Source organism: Alosa sapidissima, chromosome 1 (genome assembly GCF_018492685.1).
Source record: "Alosa sapidissima isolate fAloSap1 chromosome 1, fAloSap1.pri, whole genome shotgun sequence".
Lineage (NCBI taxonomy): Eukaryota > Metazoa > Chordata > Actinopteri > Clupeiformes > Clupeidae > Alosa > Alosa sapidissima.
The window spans coordinates 1,661,433-1,679,231 of record NC_055957.1 but is presented as its reverse complement, the minus strand read 5'-3'; the positions used below and the strand labels follow the sequence as shown (position 1 = coordinate 1,679,231).

General features: G+C 43.6%; 1 protein-coding gene across 7 annotated transcripts in view; it reads left to right on the top strand.

The window, feature by feature from the left end:
* The window catches only part of LOC121704951 (exocyst complex component 3-like), a 37,886-nt gene extending 20,536 nt beyond the window's left edge, over nt 1-17,350 (top strand). For 6 of the 7 annotated variants that reach the window (XM_042085539.1, XM_042085530.1, XM_042085559.1 and 3 more), the window contains 6 exons: nt 2,467-2,590; nt 4,945-5,067; nt 7,567-7,719; nt 8,754-8,878; nt 15,262-15,403; nt 16,809-17,350. In XM_042085539.1, the coding sequence (XP_041941473.1) occupies nt 2,467-2,590; nt 4,945-5,067; nt 7,567-7,719; nt 8,754-8,878; nt 15,262-15,403; nt 16,809-16,811 (670 nt within the window). In that variant the 3' untranslated portion in view covers nt 16,812-17,350. Of the gene's footprint in view, nt 1-2,466; nt 2,591-4,944; nt 5,240-7,566; nt 7,720-8,753; nt 8,879-15,261; nt 15,404-16,808 lie in introns of those variants that run through there. The other variant, XM_042085586.1, reaches the window with a different exon arrangement.
* The last annotated feature ends 449 nt before the right edge of the window (nt 17,351-17,799 follow it).

Below are 17,799 nucleotides of genomic sequence, written 5' to 3'. Positions count from 1 at the left end.
TGCGTGATGAAGGCTGAATACTAGCCTTGTGCGTGATGAAGGCTGAATACTAGCATTGTGCGCGATGAAGGCTGAATACTAGCATTGTGCACGATGAAGGCTGATAGCTAGCATTGTGCGCGATGAAGGCTGATAGCTAGATGAAGGCTGATAGCTAGCATTGTGCACGATGAAGGCTGGTAGCTAGCATTGTGCGCGATGAAGGCTAATAGCTAGCATTGTGCGTAATGAAGGCTGGGCTGATAGCTAGCATTGTGCACGATAAAGGCTGGTAGCTAGCATTGTGCGTGATGAAGGCTGATGGCTAGCATTGTGCGTGATGAAGGCTGATAGCTAGCATTGTGCGTGATTAAGGCTGATAGCTAGCATTGTGCGTAATGAAGGCTGGGCTGATTGCTAGCATTGTGCGCGATGAAGGCTGATAGCTAGCATTGTGCGCGATGAAGACTGGGCTGATAGCTAGCATTGTGCGTGATGAAGGCTGATAGCTAGCATTGTGTGTGATGAAGGCTGATAGTTAGCATTGTGCGTGATGAAGGCTGATAGCTAGCATTGTGCGTGATAAAGGCTGATAGTTAGCATTGTGCGTGATGAAGGCTGAATACTAGCATTGTGCGTGATGAAGGCTGATAGCTAGCATTGTGCACGATGAAGGCTGATAGCTAGCATTGTGCACGATGAAGGCTGATAGCCAGCATTGTGCGCGATGAAGGCTGGGCTCATAGCTAGCATTATGCATGATGAAGGCTGATAGCTAGCATTGTGTGTAATGAAGGCTGATAGTTAGCATTGTGCGTGATGAAGGCTAATAGCTAGCATTGTGCGTGATGAAGGCTGGGCTGATTGCTAGCATTGTGCGTGATGAAGGCTGATAGTTAGCATTGTGCGTGATGAAGGCTGATAGCTAGCATTGTGCGTGATAAAGGCTGGTAGCTAGCATTGTGCGCAATGAAGGCTGATAGCTAGCATTGTGCGCGATGAAGGCTGATAGCTAGCATTGTGCACGATGAAGGCTGATAGCTAGCATTGTGCGTAATGAAGGCTGGGCTGGTTGCTAGCATTGTGCGCGATGAAGGCTGATAGCTAGCATTGTGCACGATGAAGGCTGATAGCTAGCATTGTGCGTAATGAAGGCTGGGCTGATTGCTAGCATTGTGCGCGATGAAGGCTGATAGCTAGCATTGTGCGTGATAAAGGCTGATAGCTAGCATTGTGCGTAATGAAGGCTGGGCTGATTGCTAGCATTGTGCGCGATGAAGGCTGATAGCTAGCATTGTGCGCGATGAAGGCTGGGCTGATAGCTAGCATTGTGCGTGATAAAGGCTGATAGCTAGCATTGTGCGTGATGAAGGCTGAATACTAGCATTGTGCGCGATGAAGGCTGAATACTAGCATTGTGCACGATGAAGGCTGATAGCTAGCATTGTGCACGATGAAGGCTGATAGCTAGCATTGTGCACGATAAAGGCTGGTAGCTAGCATTGTGCGCGATGAAGGCTGATGGCTAGCATTGTGCGTGATGAAGGCTGATAGCTAGCATTGTGCGTGATTAAGGCTGATAGCTAGCATTGTGCGTAATGAAGGCTGGGCTGATAGCTAGCATTGTGCGTGATTAAGGCTGATAGCTAGCATTGTGCGTAATGAAGGCTGGGCTGATTGCTAGCATTGTGCGCGATGAAGGCTGATAGCTAGCATTGTGCACGATGAAGGCTGGTAGCTAGCATTGTGCGTAATGAAGGCTGATAGCTAGCATTGTGCGTAATGAAGGCTGGGCTGATAGCTAGCATTGTGCGCGATGAAGGCTGATAGCTAGCATTGTGCGCGATGAAGACTGGGCTGATAGCTAGCATTGTGCGCGATGAAGGCTGATAGCCAGCATTGTGCGTGATGAAGGCTGGGCTCATAGCTAGCATTATGCGTGATGAAGGCTGATAGCTAGCATTGTGTGTAATGAAGGCTGATAGTTAGCATTGTGCGTGATGAAGGCTGATAGCTAGCATTGTGCGTGATGAAGGCTGAATACTAGCATTGTGCGTGATGAAGGCTGATAGATAGCATTGTGCACGATGAAGGCTGATAGCTAGTATTGTGCGTGATGAAGGCTGATAGCTAGCATTGTGCGTGATGAAGGCTGAATACTAGCATTGTGCGTGATGAAGGCTGATAGATAGCATTGTGCACGATGAAGGCTGATAGCTAGTATTGTGCACGATGAAGGCTGATAGCTAGCATTGTGCGTGATGAAGGCTGGGCTTGAGGTGGGCTAAGATTAGCTTCTCAAGGCACTTGGTGATGATGGGGTTCAGTGCTACCGGTCAGTAGTCACTCAGGCACTCTGGGTTTGATTGCTTGGGCACGGGGATGTAATTTATGTAATATGTGTGTGTGTGTGTATATAATATGTGTGTGTGTGTGTATGTAATGTGTGTGTGTGTGTATGTAATGTGTGTGTGTGTGTGTTTGTAGGGAGCACATGGAGAGCTACAAGGACAGCAGTCCAGATCAGGTGACCCAACTGAGCAGGAGTCTGGAGAAGGCGAACAGTAAACTGACACACACTCTACTGCAGCAGCTCAAGACCGACATCAGCGTGAGTTCATGACCACACACACATACACACACACCCACATACATTCATACATATACACACACATACATACATACACGCTGTGGTATTCATACATATACACACACATACATACATACACGCTGTGGTGAAATTTCACTTGCGGACAAGGCAAAAATGCTCTTCAAAAAGATTTATTGATACTATATACAAAAAAAGAAAACAAGAAAGAGGCTAAATAGTCCAATAGTCCAATTTTGAATCTGGTGCTGCTGTCACATGACGTCTCTGATTTACTGCGCAGCCTCTCACACTGGCAAGCACTTCAGCATAGCGCACCCAACCACACACACAACCGCATCATAACACACACACACACACACACACAGAACCGCATCATAGCACTTCAGCACACCCAACCACACCCCCGACGCACAGGTACAGGTCGCTTTTATGTGTTGACTGACGGCTCAGATTGGAACTCCAGCATGACGCCGTGATTGCCATTTAGCGAGACCTGCGTTCACACAAAGACGGGGAAAAATGCACAACACACACACACAGATACACACACATATACACGCATGCACACACACACACACACACACACACAGCAGTAAGGGTAGCCGGCTGGTATGTAGCTGTGTAATACAGTGTTTCCCACAGAATTGCATTCAATTTGTGGCGGTAGCTGACTTTGACTTTGACAACGGGGGGGGGGGGGGGGGGATTAAGATCGTCTTGGTAGTGTATAGGTAACACAATTGCACCCTTGTAACACAGTTGAAATGTGTGGATGCAATTCATAACGTTTTCTACATAGTTAAAATAAAGGTTCGTACTTCTCCTTGGGACAAGCACTTTTGAATTTTGGAAAACACTTTTCCATTTACATTGGAATTTTGCAAACATTCAGTGTCAGTCAATGAAATGAGCCCTTCAACGAAATTGACAAGCAGCTGTAAGTAGGCTAAGCATGCTAAATTCGACATCCAAACAGTATTCTAACGTTAGCTTTGAGATACTGCTTGATTTCATAACTTAACTTAGTTTAGTCTCTTCAATGTAGTCTACTATGTTGTGATAAGACCTTAGCAGAGTTCACTTCAATGCAGCAGTTTTTAACAAATTTGCGCAGCATGGTCATGATGCTAAGCGGATTTAATAGCAATTTAGCCAGACGTCTTCTATGCATTGCTTCTATGTGGCAACAACAATCCTTCAACAATCGTGAATGTTTTGTTAAATGCACATGCAGAGGAGGGGCAGCAGGCTACGAGAGAGAGCGGGGCGGGGCAAGGAAAGGCTGCGTGCGTAAAAAGCGCAGCTCAATGCCAATGCAAGGACTTGACCTTATATTTAATTTAAATTAAATTAAATTAAACATAGAATATTAATCTGTGGTGGCCGATTTTTATTTCGTGGCGCCCCGCCACAGATTAGTCAATGTATGGGAAACACTGGTAATATGTACGTGCTGTGTGTGTGTGTGTGTGTGTGTGTGTGTATTGTGGTAAAAATAAAGCAGTAATCCACAGAGAGGCAAAAAGTAACGCAGAGGCAAGATGACTGTACAGCAGAGTACAAAGCTTTATTCACGGCGCCGGAGACAGGTTTCAAACACACAAGCATCCTAGTGAGCATGAGAGCAACAAGTCTGTCGTAGACAAAGTCTCACCGTTACTTATAGGACTAAACAGGGTATTCTTGATGGATTACAATGAAAGTAAGAAAGAGCTGTCATGATAAAGAAAGTTAATTATAGGATTATTATAAGGTTAATTATAAGAAGGCTGTTATTACTCCAGACTCCCTATAAGGCGGTTGACCTCAGAGGTCATGGACAAGAGAACCCCAAACCCCAAAATAACTTTTTGTAATGTAACCCGAGTAGACATGTAACAGCTAAAGTGCAGTCTAATTACTGGACATGTAACAGCTAAAGTGCAGTCCAATTACTGGACCTTCCTCACAGTGCTATTTGGGGTTTAGATCCATTGCTAGAGCTATTGAGGTTTAGCTCTAATGCTATTGGGGTTTAGCTCTATTGCTAGTGCTATTGTGGTCTAGGGCCATTATTGCTATTGTTATTGGGGTTTAGCTCTAGTACTATTGGGGGGTTAGCTCCATTGCTAGTGCTATTGAGGTTTAGCTCCATTGCTAGTGCTATTGGGGTTTAGCACTATTGCTAGTGCTATTGGGGGTTTAGCTCCATCGCTAGTGCGCTTGACTCCCGATCAGAGGTGCTGCAAGTTGTAGGGTCGAGTCCAGGCAGGGTTGAGCCACGCGGTCAACAAACACACACACACACACACACACACACTGCACACAAACCCCATCCATGGACACATCCAGACTGAGGCCTGTGGTCCTTGCAGCCTTTCACAGCAAGCCTGATGACCAAGCACTGGCTGAACGACGACGAAGACTTCAAGGAGCTGTGCGAGCGCGTCCAGAACCTCTATGACCTCTGCACCGAGATGAAGCAGCCACAACTACAGGTACACACACACACTCACACACACACACTCTGCACCGAGATGAAGCAGCCACAACTACATGTACACACACACACACACACTCTGCACCGAGATGAAGCAGCCACAACTACAGGTACACACACACACTCACACACACACACTCTGCACCGAGATGAAGCAGCCACAACTACATGTACACACACACACACACACTCTGCACCGAGATGAAGCAGCCACAACTACAGGTACACACACACACACACACTCTGCACTGAGATGAAGCAGCCACAGCTACAGGTACAGGTACAGTACAAACACCAGGGCTCGAATTATCTTTTTGTCTTTAAGGGGGTCTCTCTATCTCATAAAAAGTTGGCACACCCCGCATATAGCCTAACAAGGCGGTACAATTAAAAACCCTAGGCGCAAGTGGCGCTTTTGCGCGGTATATTTTTTACCTTGGTTTTACCTTGACACACGCACACAACAAACAGACATTTTTCATAAAAATTGATTCCTTTTAATTAATTTCAACATATTATTGATTGTAATAGTCCATATTTCATTTCACTTTCACAATACAAAGAAATAGACTAAACGATTTAGTTTGTGCCATTCTCAATTTCACAACGTAACTCATTTGAAGCAGACCACCGTCTCAGATAGGCTATCCTCAGTGTCAAACACAATAATGCATGTAGTGTAACTTATACACAGGGAAAAAGCACTAACTGGCAGAAATGAATAAAGCAATTGCAGTCAAACTATGTAGTATTATAGGCTAATGTGCACATAGTAACAACACCTGGGCGGTCAGTCGTCTCGTGTGTTGAACCGTGGAAAATTAATAGACGAACAATTTTGGAGTTTGCACTGAGATGTTGTCGGGTAGCCATTGAATATTCGGCCATCAGAGATTGCTAACAGGTGTTTCAAAATATCTGGGAACTTTCCGGAGCTCTGCATGGCAGAGGATAGCTACAGATCATCAACACAATCATTGAAGTAAGCTGCATTATGGGCCATAATTTATGGCTTTGTCAATCAATAGAAGAGGTGAAGCGCAAGTTCAACAGCAAACAGGACTTTTCAGCACGTATCAAACCATGTAGGCTAGCCCAATGAACGCCTATGTAAATAGACAAAACACTCGCATCAAAGCAGGGTGACTTCTTCAGATTTTCGAGTGCTGTCAAATCGATCGTATGCGGTTTGCGGTTAGTCTAGTGGTGTGGTGGTGAAGTGCAGTCATGCTGCGTTCAAGACGTAGGATTCAAGGGTAGGTCTGCGTCCCGTAGTAGCCTATGTTTTAATAACGTCTGTAATGGTAAGAGATCGCACAGGGATGGATAATGAGCGGTTGTTTAAGATTAAATTGCAATGCCAGACACCTTCAGATATGAGAGACCCCCTCAGATTTTTGACTTTGTTGTTTTCATGGGAGCCAGTTCTCACTCTATGGGAGCTCGGCTCCCTCTGGCTCCCACGTAATTCGAGCACTGACACACACACACACACCCACTCTGCACCAAGATGAAGCAGCCACAACTACAGGTACAGCCACACCTACGCACACACCCACATGCTCACACACCCACGCACACACCCACATGCTCACACACCCACGCACACACCCACATGCTCACACACCCACGCACACACCCACATGCTCACACACCCACGCACACACCCACATGCTCACACACCCACATGCTCACACACCCACGCACACACCCACATGCTCACACACCCACGCACACACCCACATGCTCACACACCCACCCACATGCTCACATGCACACAGACCCACATGCTCACATACCCACATGCTCACACACCCACATGCTCACATGCACACACACCCACATGCTCACACACCCACCCACATGCTCACATGCACACAGACCCACATGCACACACACCCACATGCTCACATGCACACCCACCCACATGCTCACACACCCACATACCCACATGCTCACACACCCACATGCTCACATGCACACAGACCCACATGCTCACATACCCACATGCTCACACACCCACATGCTCACATGCACACACACCCACATGCACATACACAGCCATAGCTAGAGGTCTGTATGCACACACACATACACACATGCTCTCTCTCACACATACCTACATACAAGTACGCACATATTGTGCATATGCTATAGGTGTACACACACACACACATGCATATGCCATAGGTATACACACACACACACACATGCTCTCTCTCACACATACCTACACACAAGTACGCACACACACACACACATGCTCTCTCTCACACATACCTACACACAAGTATGCACATATTATGCATATGCTATATGTGTACACACACACACATGCATATGCTATACTGTAGGTGTACACACACATACACGTACACACACACACACTTTTTTCATTACATTTGTTGGGCGATGCTTTCTGATCCTACCCATACGTGACCTCTCTCCGCCCCCTGTGTGTGTGTGTGTGTCTGGGTGTTCTCTGGGTGCTCCTCAGGAGTTTGTCAAACAGCTCCACCTGCTGGTGATGAGGGAGTACGTCACCCCTCTGCTGCACTCCTCCTACTCCTGCAAGGGCAGGAAGAACCAACAAGCTGCAGAGAAGCTGCAGGAGCAGTGGACTCAACTCAGCACGCTCTTCCAGCGCATGGTGAACACACACACGCACACACACACACAGATATACATACACAAGGACACACACACATCGTGTGCATACACACAAGGACGCACAAGCACCAAGTGTGTGTGTGTTTGCGTGTGTGTCCTTGTGTGTATGCACGCGGTGTGTGTGTGTCCTTGTGTGTGTAGGCACGCAGTGTGTGTGTGTGTCCTTGTGTGTGTAGGCACGCGGTGTGTGTGTGTGTCCTTGTGTGTGTAGGCACGCAGTGTGTGTGTGTGTCCTTGTGTGTGTAGGCACGCGGTGTGTGTGTTTGCGTGTGTGTCCTTGTGTGTGTAGGCACGCGGTGTGTGTGTGTCTGTGTCCTTGTGTGTATGCACGCGGTGTGTTTGCGTGTGTGTGTCCTTGTGTGTTTGCATGAGGTGTGTGTGCGTGTGTGTCCTTGTGTGTATGCATCAGGTGTGTGTGTTTGCATGTGTATGGCAGAAATCTCGATCAATTGATATACATGGTTGGCTACTAGTTAATGTGGTGTTATCTAAGGCGGAGGCACAACACAGGCTACAGTTGGTAGAGCTCAATGTGTGTGTGCAGCTAACAGCATAGTTGGTAGAGCTCAATGTGTGTGTGCAGCTAACAGCATAGTGGGTAGAGCTCAATGTGTGTGTGCAGCTAACAGCATAGTGGGTAGAGCTCAATGTGTGTGTGCAGCTAACAGCATAGTGGGTAGAGCTCAATGTGTGTGTGCAGCTAACAGCATAGTGGGTAGAGCTCAATGTGTGTGTGCAGCTAACAGCATAGTGGGTAGAGCTCAATGTGTGTGTGCAGCTAACAGCATAGTGGGTAGAGCTCAATGCGTGTGTGCAGCTAACAGCATAGTGGGTAGAGCTCAATGTGTGTGTGCAGCTAACAGCATAGTGGGTAGAGCTCAATGCGTGTGCGCGTCTGCGAGTGAATCCGCAACCTGCAGAGCAGCAAATAATCAGCATTAAGCCTAGAACAAAGTGAATTCCAACGACTGCCTCAGTGTGTGTGTGTGTACTTATACTGATACGTTTCCATAGAAATCATCTGAAGACTGGCTCCACCCCCTCGGAGACCACCTGAGTAAAATCATTGGTCAGAAAAATGAGAGTGACATCACTAAAGCCATCCTGCAGCCCCTGGTCACGGATTTCCCCGACATCAGGTACACTCACCTGACATCATGCACCTGACATCACGCACCTGACATCATGCACCTGACATCAGGTACACTCACCTGACATCACACACCTGACATCACGCACCTGACATCACGCACCTGACATCAGGTACACTCACCTGACATCATGCACCTGACATCACACACCTGACATCACGCACCTGACATCACGCACCTGACATCACGCACCTGACATGAGGTTCACTCACCTGACATCACGCACCTGACATCACGCACCTGACATCACACACCTGACATCACGCACCTGACATTAGGTACACTCACCTGACATCATGCACCTGACATCACGCACCTGACATCACACACCTGACATCAGGTACACTCACCTGACATCACACACCTGACATCACGCACCTGACATCATGCACCTGACATCAAGTACACTCACCTGACATCACACACCTGACATCACTCACCTGACATCACGCACCTGACATCATGCACCTGACATCAGGTACACTCACCTGACATCACGCACCTGACATCACGCACCTGACTTCATGCACCTGACATCAGGTACACTCACCTGACATCACGCACCTGACATCACACACCTGACATCACGCACCTGACATTAGGTACACTCACCTGACATCATGCACCTGACATCAGGTGCACTCACCTGACATCACACACCTGACATCACTCACCTGACATCACGCACCTGACATCATGCACCTGACATCAGGTACACTCACCTGACATCACACACCTGACATCACGCACCTGACATCACGCACCTGACATCACTCACCTCACAACAGGTACACTCACCTGACATCATGCACCTGACATCACACACCTGACAACAGGTACACTCACCTGACATCATGCATCTGATATCACGCTTACACACCTTGACCTCCAAGACCTTCACATATAACCTCCTGTTGACAATGTGTGTGTGTAGTATGCTAATGTGCTGTGCAGTGTGTAAGTGTGTGTGTAGTGTATTACTGTGCTGTGCAGTGTGTAAGTGTGTGTGTGTGTGTGTAAGTGTGTGTGTTACTGTGCTGTGTAGGGCTGGGACAACGTGTCGACGTAATCGATGACGTCGACGCAAAAAATACGTCGACGCAAAATATGCGCGTCGATTCGTCAAGCATAACGTGTGCTGCTAAATATTTGTAATTTTACACATTCAGTGTTTCCCATACGTTGACTAATCTGTGGCTGGGCGCCACGAAATCGAAACCGCCCACCACACATTGATGTTCTATGTTGTACTATTTAAATAGATAAGATAAGATGAAATAATTTCATTGAGCTCCACTTTTTACTCACGCAGCCTTTCCTCGCCCCGCTCGCTCTCTCTCGTAACGAGCCCGCTGCTCCTCCTCTGCATGTGCATTTAACAAAATATTCACGATTGTTGAAGGATTGTTGTTGCCACATAGAAGCACTGCATAGAACACAGCGGGCTAAATTGCTATTAAATCCGCTTAGCATCGTGACTATGCTGCGCAGCCCATACAAAAATGTGATATATGGCAATATATGTAAATCACATATATAATGTATATGTCACTGTATGCCTCACCATAAGTCACATATATACACATACATGTCACATATATTTCAACATATAGCAAAATTGGCCGTTTTTATATATGTCACATATATTTTCCCAGACATACAAATATATTACAAATATATGTCAGTTGCATATATGTTAATATATGATAAGTTATGTATTTGTACGCAAACTAGGGATACCAATATATTGCAAATATATGTCATTTGCACTCATATAAGGTAAATATATTGCAAAATATATGTAATGTTCTGCTATGTCACATTTATAGAAATATGTCACAATATATGTATCAGAAATATAACATTCTTGATGTTCCAAAGAAAACACACAAAATATTTGTTAAACCTTTTATTAAAGTTTAGTTTTTTCACACAAACAGTGAGTACTCTCTAGGTAGAAACTTTTTTCCCCTTTATGGAAGTGGCACACATTGATTTGGCATAATATGCAGAATGCACTCAGTGTTCTTAGGGCAGCAGTCCTCACAAATCGCCACCTGCAAACAGGGAACAGAGAAGATTAATATGCTGTAAAACACACAGAACATAAAAAGACCATCACTGAAGCACTACTACCTTCACATGCATCTTTAATAAACACACATCTTGGCACAAGTAAGCTTAAATAAGGGCTTTGAGATGAAGAACATGTAGCCTAATGATCCATACATCAGAATACTTTGACAAGATTTGGGAAAGATTCTTGAAAGATTGGAGTCTTTTAACTAATGCCCCCCATTCAAGCTTTACTCAAAAGACTATCTTTCAAGAATCTTTCCCAAATCTTGTCAAAGTCTTCTGTTGTAAGGATGGCTTAACACAACTCTTCACAAACTAAAGATCCATTTAGGCCTACTAACATTCATGTTAGCCTGCATGGTTATTAGTAGCCACTTTAAATGTAAGTTAGCTGCTATAGCTAGGTTAGCTAACTTACTCACACCTGATATTTCATTCAAACTAAAACTTATATTCATAACGACATCTCAGACAGGCTTGTTGTTGGATATGATGTTAACTACCATTCTAGATATTCCACATAATGGTAAAGTTAGTTCATGGAAAAGTTAACATTAACAGCTAACATCGCTAACGTTAGCAATATTATCTCGCTAACGTCATCGATAGCTAATTGATAACATTAACGTTAGCTAATTCTAACATGATGGTTAGACTGTTAACAAACGGATTTGGTTAACATTACATTATAAAAACAATATTTTTCTAACTAATTCCCGTTTACTAAAGGCTTTCTCACCTTGGATATGATGACAGCAGAGTTTAGTACAGCTTACACAGTCGGATGCATGACAGGACAGAAAAGTGACGGTTGAAGTCACCGTGGTTGGAGTTCAGTCCAGGGTGGGGGATGGGTATTGCTGCGTGCACATGCGCATATCAAGATGCGATAAGCATCCGTTATATTTAAAGTAGCTTTGGCCTCACACATTTTTCATGCACATAGTGCAACCCAAAGCGCTCCACACAAAACATTGACACATAAGGCAGCATATTCGACACCATACCTGTGACGCCAAGACATAAACAAATATATTTACACTGTTCTCCATTTAGAAAATAAGTAATGTAATCTAGTGTATGGATATGTATGCCACCATATATGGAGACTACAAATATGTCAGCCACATATTCACACATAAAGTTATCCAAATCTAGTGTATGCAGAGGTGGGCGAAGTAATCAATTTCAGTACTTAAGTCAAAGTACAGATACTACTGGTCAAATGTTACTCCGATACAAGTAAAAGTTGCATATTCAAAATTGTACTTAAGTGAAAGTACTGAAGTACTTGATTTTAAAAATACTTAAGTATTAAAGTACAATTTGAAATTACATGTGTAAGGTTTAACACTTAAATGCATGCCCCTGACTAGCTTGTATAAGATGCAGAATAAGGGATTATAGAATGTTACAGAATGAAGAAACCCAATTGACAGAAAGAAAATGTTTATTTTCTATCAAACTGGCTTGACATGAAAGCAACATTCAAGCAACTTTACATCACAGGTCCAACAGTGGCTCATGGTTTCTGAGGGCAAGTAAGGTAGGTGTGTGTGTAGCACAGCCTACTTCATGCTTAAATCTAACCAACCATTTCAAGGAAACAAAACAAGACTACATGGGTGCACAAATTCCCTTTCCACTTTGTGTTTACAGTATAGACAGCCAACCATTTGAAGTAAACTAAACAAGTCTACATGGGTGCACAAATTCACTTCCCATCACTTAAAATGGTTGCCTGTCTATACTGTAAACAAAACAAGACTACATGGGTCCACAAATTCACTCCCCATCACTGTGTATGGACAGCCAACCATTTCAAGTAAACAAAACAAGACTACATGGGTGCACAAATTCACTCCATCACTTCGTGTTCACAGTAGACAGCCAACCATTTTAAATGAACAAAGCCATCATGTCGTGTTTACAGTATAGACACATCAAATCAGTTGAAGTTGTAAAAGTCCTTATTCAACTTAAGCAGAAGCTGGTTCTCAAAGTTGCGGGAGCTGATTGCCGCTTTGGCCTGAAGATAAAAAGCCTCTCGTACGCTGCAGATTAATCCAGCTGCACTAAAACGCCTCTTGCACGCTGAAGATTAATCCAGCTGCACTAAAAAGCCTCTCGCACGCTGAAGATTAATCCAGCTGCACTAAAAAGCCTCTCGCACGCTGAAGATTAATCCAGTTGCACTAAAACGCCTCTCGCACGCTGAAGATTAATCCAGCTGCACTAAAAAGCCTCTCACACGCTGCAGATTAATCCAGCTGCACTAAAACGCCTCTCGCACGCTGAAGATTAATCCAGCTGCACTAAAAAGCCTCTCGCACGCTGCAGATTAATCCAGCTGCACTAAAACGCCTCTCGCACGCTGCAGAGGCAGGCAGGGCGGTGTTTAATTTGAGAGATAGGCTACATACAGCAGCATAAGCTGTTAACATGGTCACACCTTCAGCTGCACATGTTAGGTATGCATCCAACTGTTTGACCGTCTCCTGTGTGTGCGTGTGCCTGATATTAGAGAAAAAATCCTGTTCATCCGTTCAGTAAACTTAAACATTTTGTCGAGATACGGCCATGGGTGCGAGTACTCGACAGGGCATCCGCCTTCATCTCCGTCTACCTCCATCTTGCTATCGATTTAGGAATAGAGAACGGTTAGACGTTGAACTTGGTTGTATAGCCTAGCGCACAGATGTGACGCAACCCTGATTAGTGATAGGCTGTCACCTGCGAACAAACCATCACATTTTAGAAGAGAGGGGAGGGGGGGACAGAGTTTCGATATAGGCTAGACCTATTGAAAGTTAAAAGTAACGAGAGCCTTAACAGAAATGTAGTGAAGTTAAAAGTACGATTTTTGTCATTCAGATGTAGTGAAGTGAAAGTATTTTTTTTTAAATTAACTCAAGTGAAGTACAAATACTCAAAATCTGAATTTAAGTAAATGTACTTCGTTACTGCCCACCTCTGAGTGTATGAATATGTATACCACCATACATAGAGACTACATATAAGTCTGTCACATATTCACACATAAACTTCTCCATATATTTGGAAAACAAATAATTGGATCTAGTATATGAAGAAATATAGCATCTTATATGGGCAATTAAAATATTTTGTATGCATGTATGGACATATAGCTTTGAATATATGTTTGACACAAATATTTGAATCACATATATGTCCATATAAGTAAAATTATAAGTCCCTGTTATTTGACATATATGTTCATATATTGCCATATATCACATTTTTGTATGGGAAATTTGTTCAAAACTGCTGCATTAAAGTTAAAGTAAACTCTGCTAATATCTTATCACAACATAGTACATTGAGGAGACTAAACTAAGTTAAGTTATGCAATCAAGCAGTATCTCAAAGCTAACGTTAGAATACTGTTTGGATGTCAAGTTTAGCCTGCCTACTTACAGCTGCTTGTCAATTTCGTTACTCATGCAGGGCTCATTTTATTGACTCTGAATGTTTGCAAAATCCCGATGTAAATGGAAAAGTGTTTTCCAAGACTCAAAAGTGCTTGTCCTAAGGAGAAGTACGAACCGTTATTTGAACTAACTATGTTATGAATTGCATCCACACATCCGCAGCCTGTGTTAATGTCAATTGCAAGGATTCCCTCACAAACTCTTAAAGTGACAGGCACTCAATTAGACCTATACACTACTGAACTTTATTGAATACCTCTGACTAAGAATGCATTACTTTGCACTTGTATAGTCTTTTATTTTGGAATCTTAAGAGCAATAAACATATATGAAAATACGAAAAAATGAATCGTTAGATTAATCGATGCATCGAAAAAATAATCGCTAGATTAATCGTTTAAAAAATAATCGTTTATCCCAGCCCAAGTGTGTGTGTAGTGTGTTACTGTGCTGTGCAGTGTGTGTGTAGTGTGTTACTGTGCAGTGCAGTGTGTGTGTGTGTGTGTAGTGTATGTGTGTGTTACTGTGATGTGCAGTGTGTAAGTGTGTGTGTAGTGTGTTACTGTGCTGTGCAGTGTGTGTGTAGTGTGTTACTGTGCAGTGCAGTGTGTGTGTGTGTGTGTAGTGTGTGTATAGTGTATTACTGTGCTGTGCAGTGTGTGAGTGTGTGTGTAAATGTGTGTGTGTGTGTGTTACTGTGCTGTGTAGTGTGTAAGTGTGTGTGTGTGTGTGTGTGTTACTGTGCTGTGCAGTGTGTAAGTGTGTGTGTAAGTGTGTGTGTGTGTGTTACTGTGCAGTGTGTAAAGTGTGTGTGTAAGTGTGTGTTCTTGTTTTGCGCAGTGAGAAGCAGCTGCAAGCTGTGCTGAATTTCCGCGCCAGCATGTGGACTCCTGAGCGCATACGCGTCCAGCACCGCGTGGCCAAGTTAAAACAGCAGGGCGGCGCCACACACACACACATGAGGTTCTTCACCGAGATGCAGGTACACCAGTCCCAAATACCCCTACAAACACCACCAAATACCAGGGGCGTCGCTAGCTATTTAAAACATTCGGGGCTAGAGCCCAGAACTTAGAGACCTTTTTGTCCGGGGTTTCGGGGGTTTCTCCCCCGAGAGATTTTGAAAATCGGGCTGATGAACATGCCATTTTAACCTACTTTGAGAATGAAAAGGAAGGCCAATTGTAATGACTCACGTCACGGCATTCTGAATATTTTGATGTTTGAAGACCGTGTAAGGAGAACGTCTCTTTTGCCAAAGTGCACCACACACAACACCCAAAATATGACATTAAAATAGCCTGTAGAATAAACATCGTCATGCACCTCTGTCAAGTGCACAGGTGTGAGCGTTCGTCTCGGGATAAACATTTGGACGTCATCCCCTTCAATTAATGGGCTGTGGGTGCCTTGAAAGCAATGCATTTGGGTTGTGTAGTTTATCACGAACTTTTGCCCAAAGAAAAAGTTCCATTCTGTCAAAATCAAGCCCAACATGCATTGCTTGGAAGCCCCCTCAAACGCGGTCAGGTTTACCATATTTACTGCGCATGTGATTCAATAGTAAATCACGATATATTGAAACTGAGCTGATGGAAATGTCCTCCTGGGTTGCGGGAGATGATGACACACTGAAGAGTTTCCACTTCTTGTCCCTGCTCTGCCCTTTTTTTCTCTAAAGAAACTTCTAATCCATTTGTCCTTCTGTACACTTATTTCGCTAAGGCTAGTTAGTAGAAGCACGAAACAGCAATGCGTAATAGCGTAGAGGAGAATTGAAATTGCAACATTTTGCAACAAATGATTCTAAACCTGCGCAGATCACGTCAAATTTTCTTGCGCTGCTGTTAATGCACACAAACACAAAAGTCTATTCTACGGGGCTATTTATTTCATTCACGATTAGAGTTTTTGTTGTTGTTGACGGCCCATAGATCCGGGGCTATCCCCAGAGGATCCGGGGCTATAGCCCCGAATGCCCAGGTCTAACGACGCCACTGCCAAATACCCTTACAAACACCACAAATACTCCTACAAACACCTTGAATACCCCTACAAACACCCCAGAAACCTCTACAAACACCACTAAATACCCCTACAATCACCCCAAATACCCCTTCAAACACCACCAAAAAACCCTACAAACACCCCAAATACCCCTACAAACACCACTAAATACCCATACAAACACCACTAAATACCCCTACAAACACCCCAGATACCTCCACAAACACCACTAAATACCCCTACAAACACCACTAAATACCCCTACAAACACCCCAGATACCTCTACAAACACCACTAAATACCCCTACAAACACCACTAAATACCCCTACAAAAAGTCTGCTTAACTCGTTCTGTTTCCTCTCTTCTTCTGTTTCCATAGTGATGGAGAAAACGGAAACCGCAGCGGTCTGTGTTTGTTTCTACTTTGGACATTTCAAATCTTTAAGGGTTCTCCCGTACCTTCTCTGAAACATCTTATCATGGTTTGGCATAGTACTATATTGGTAAATTATATACAATCTGTTTATGTCTGTGTTTATATTTGTGTCCACTGCACTTGCATTTATTTGATGTCCTTGTAAATAATGCAGTTGCATTCATTTGATTTCTGTAAATATTTAGCAATTATTTATATGAATATATGTTACATTATTTTAGGGTTTCTTGGGTGTTCAGTATAAATGTCAACCCAATCCAGTGAACTATAGTGAGCTGGTGAGGCGCAGAGGACACAAACACAACATCACAAAATGGAAACGGCCGATCTTCAGAAATTGTAGTTCATTCTAAAAACTATTGTAATAGTTACATGGAGTAAGAATGTTTCCTTGAAATGTACAGCCTGTCATGTCCAACAAATAAAAATATATACATGTATAAAATCAGAAAAAGTTGGGATGTTGTGTAAAAGCCAAATAAAAACAGATTGTGATCTGCAAATCTATTCTGTAAACGTATAGCTGCAAAAAGGATTTAGACAACATCAAATGTTGAAAATTACAAATGGAACTATTTTATGGAAAATATATGTACCTTTTGAATTTCATACCAGCAACACATTTCAAATAGAGCATCACATAGAGAATAGAGCATCACAGAGAGAATAGAACAGAATAGAGCATCACAGAGAGAATAGAACAGAATAGAGCATCACATAGAGAATAGAGCATCACAGAGAATAGAACAGAATAGAGCATCACATAGAGAATAGAACAGAATAGAGCATCACATAGAGAATAGAGCATCACATAGAGAATAGAACAGAATAGAGCACCACATAGAGAATAGAACAGAATAGAGCATCACATAGAGAATAGAACAGAATAGAGCATCACATAGAGAATAGAGCATCACATAGAGAATAGAACAGA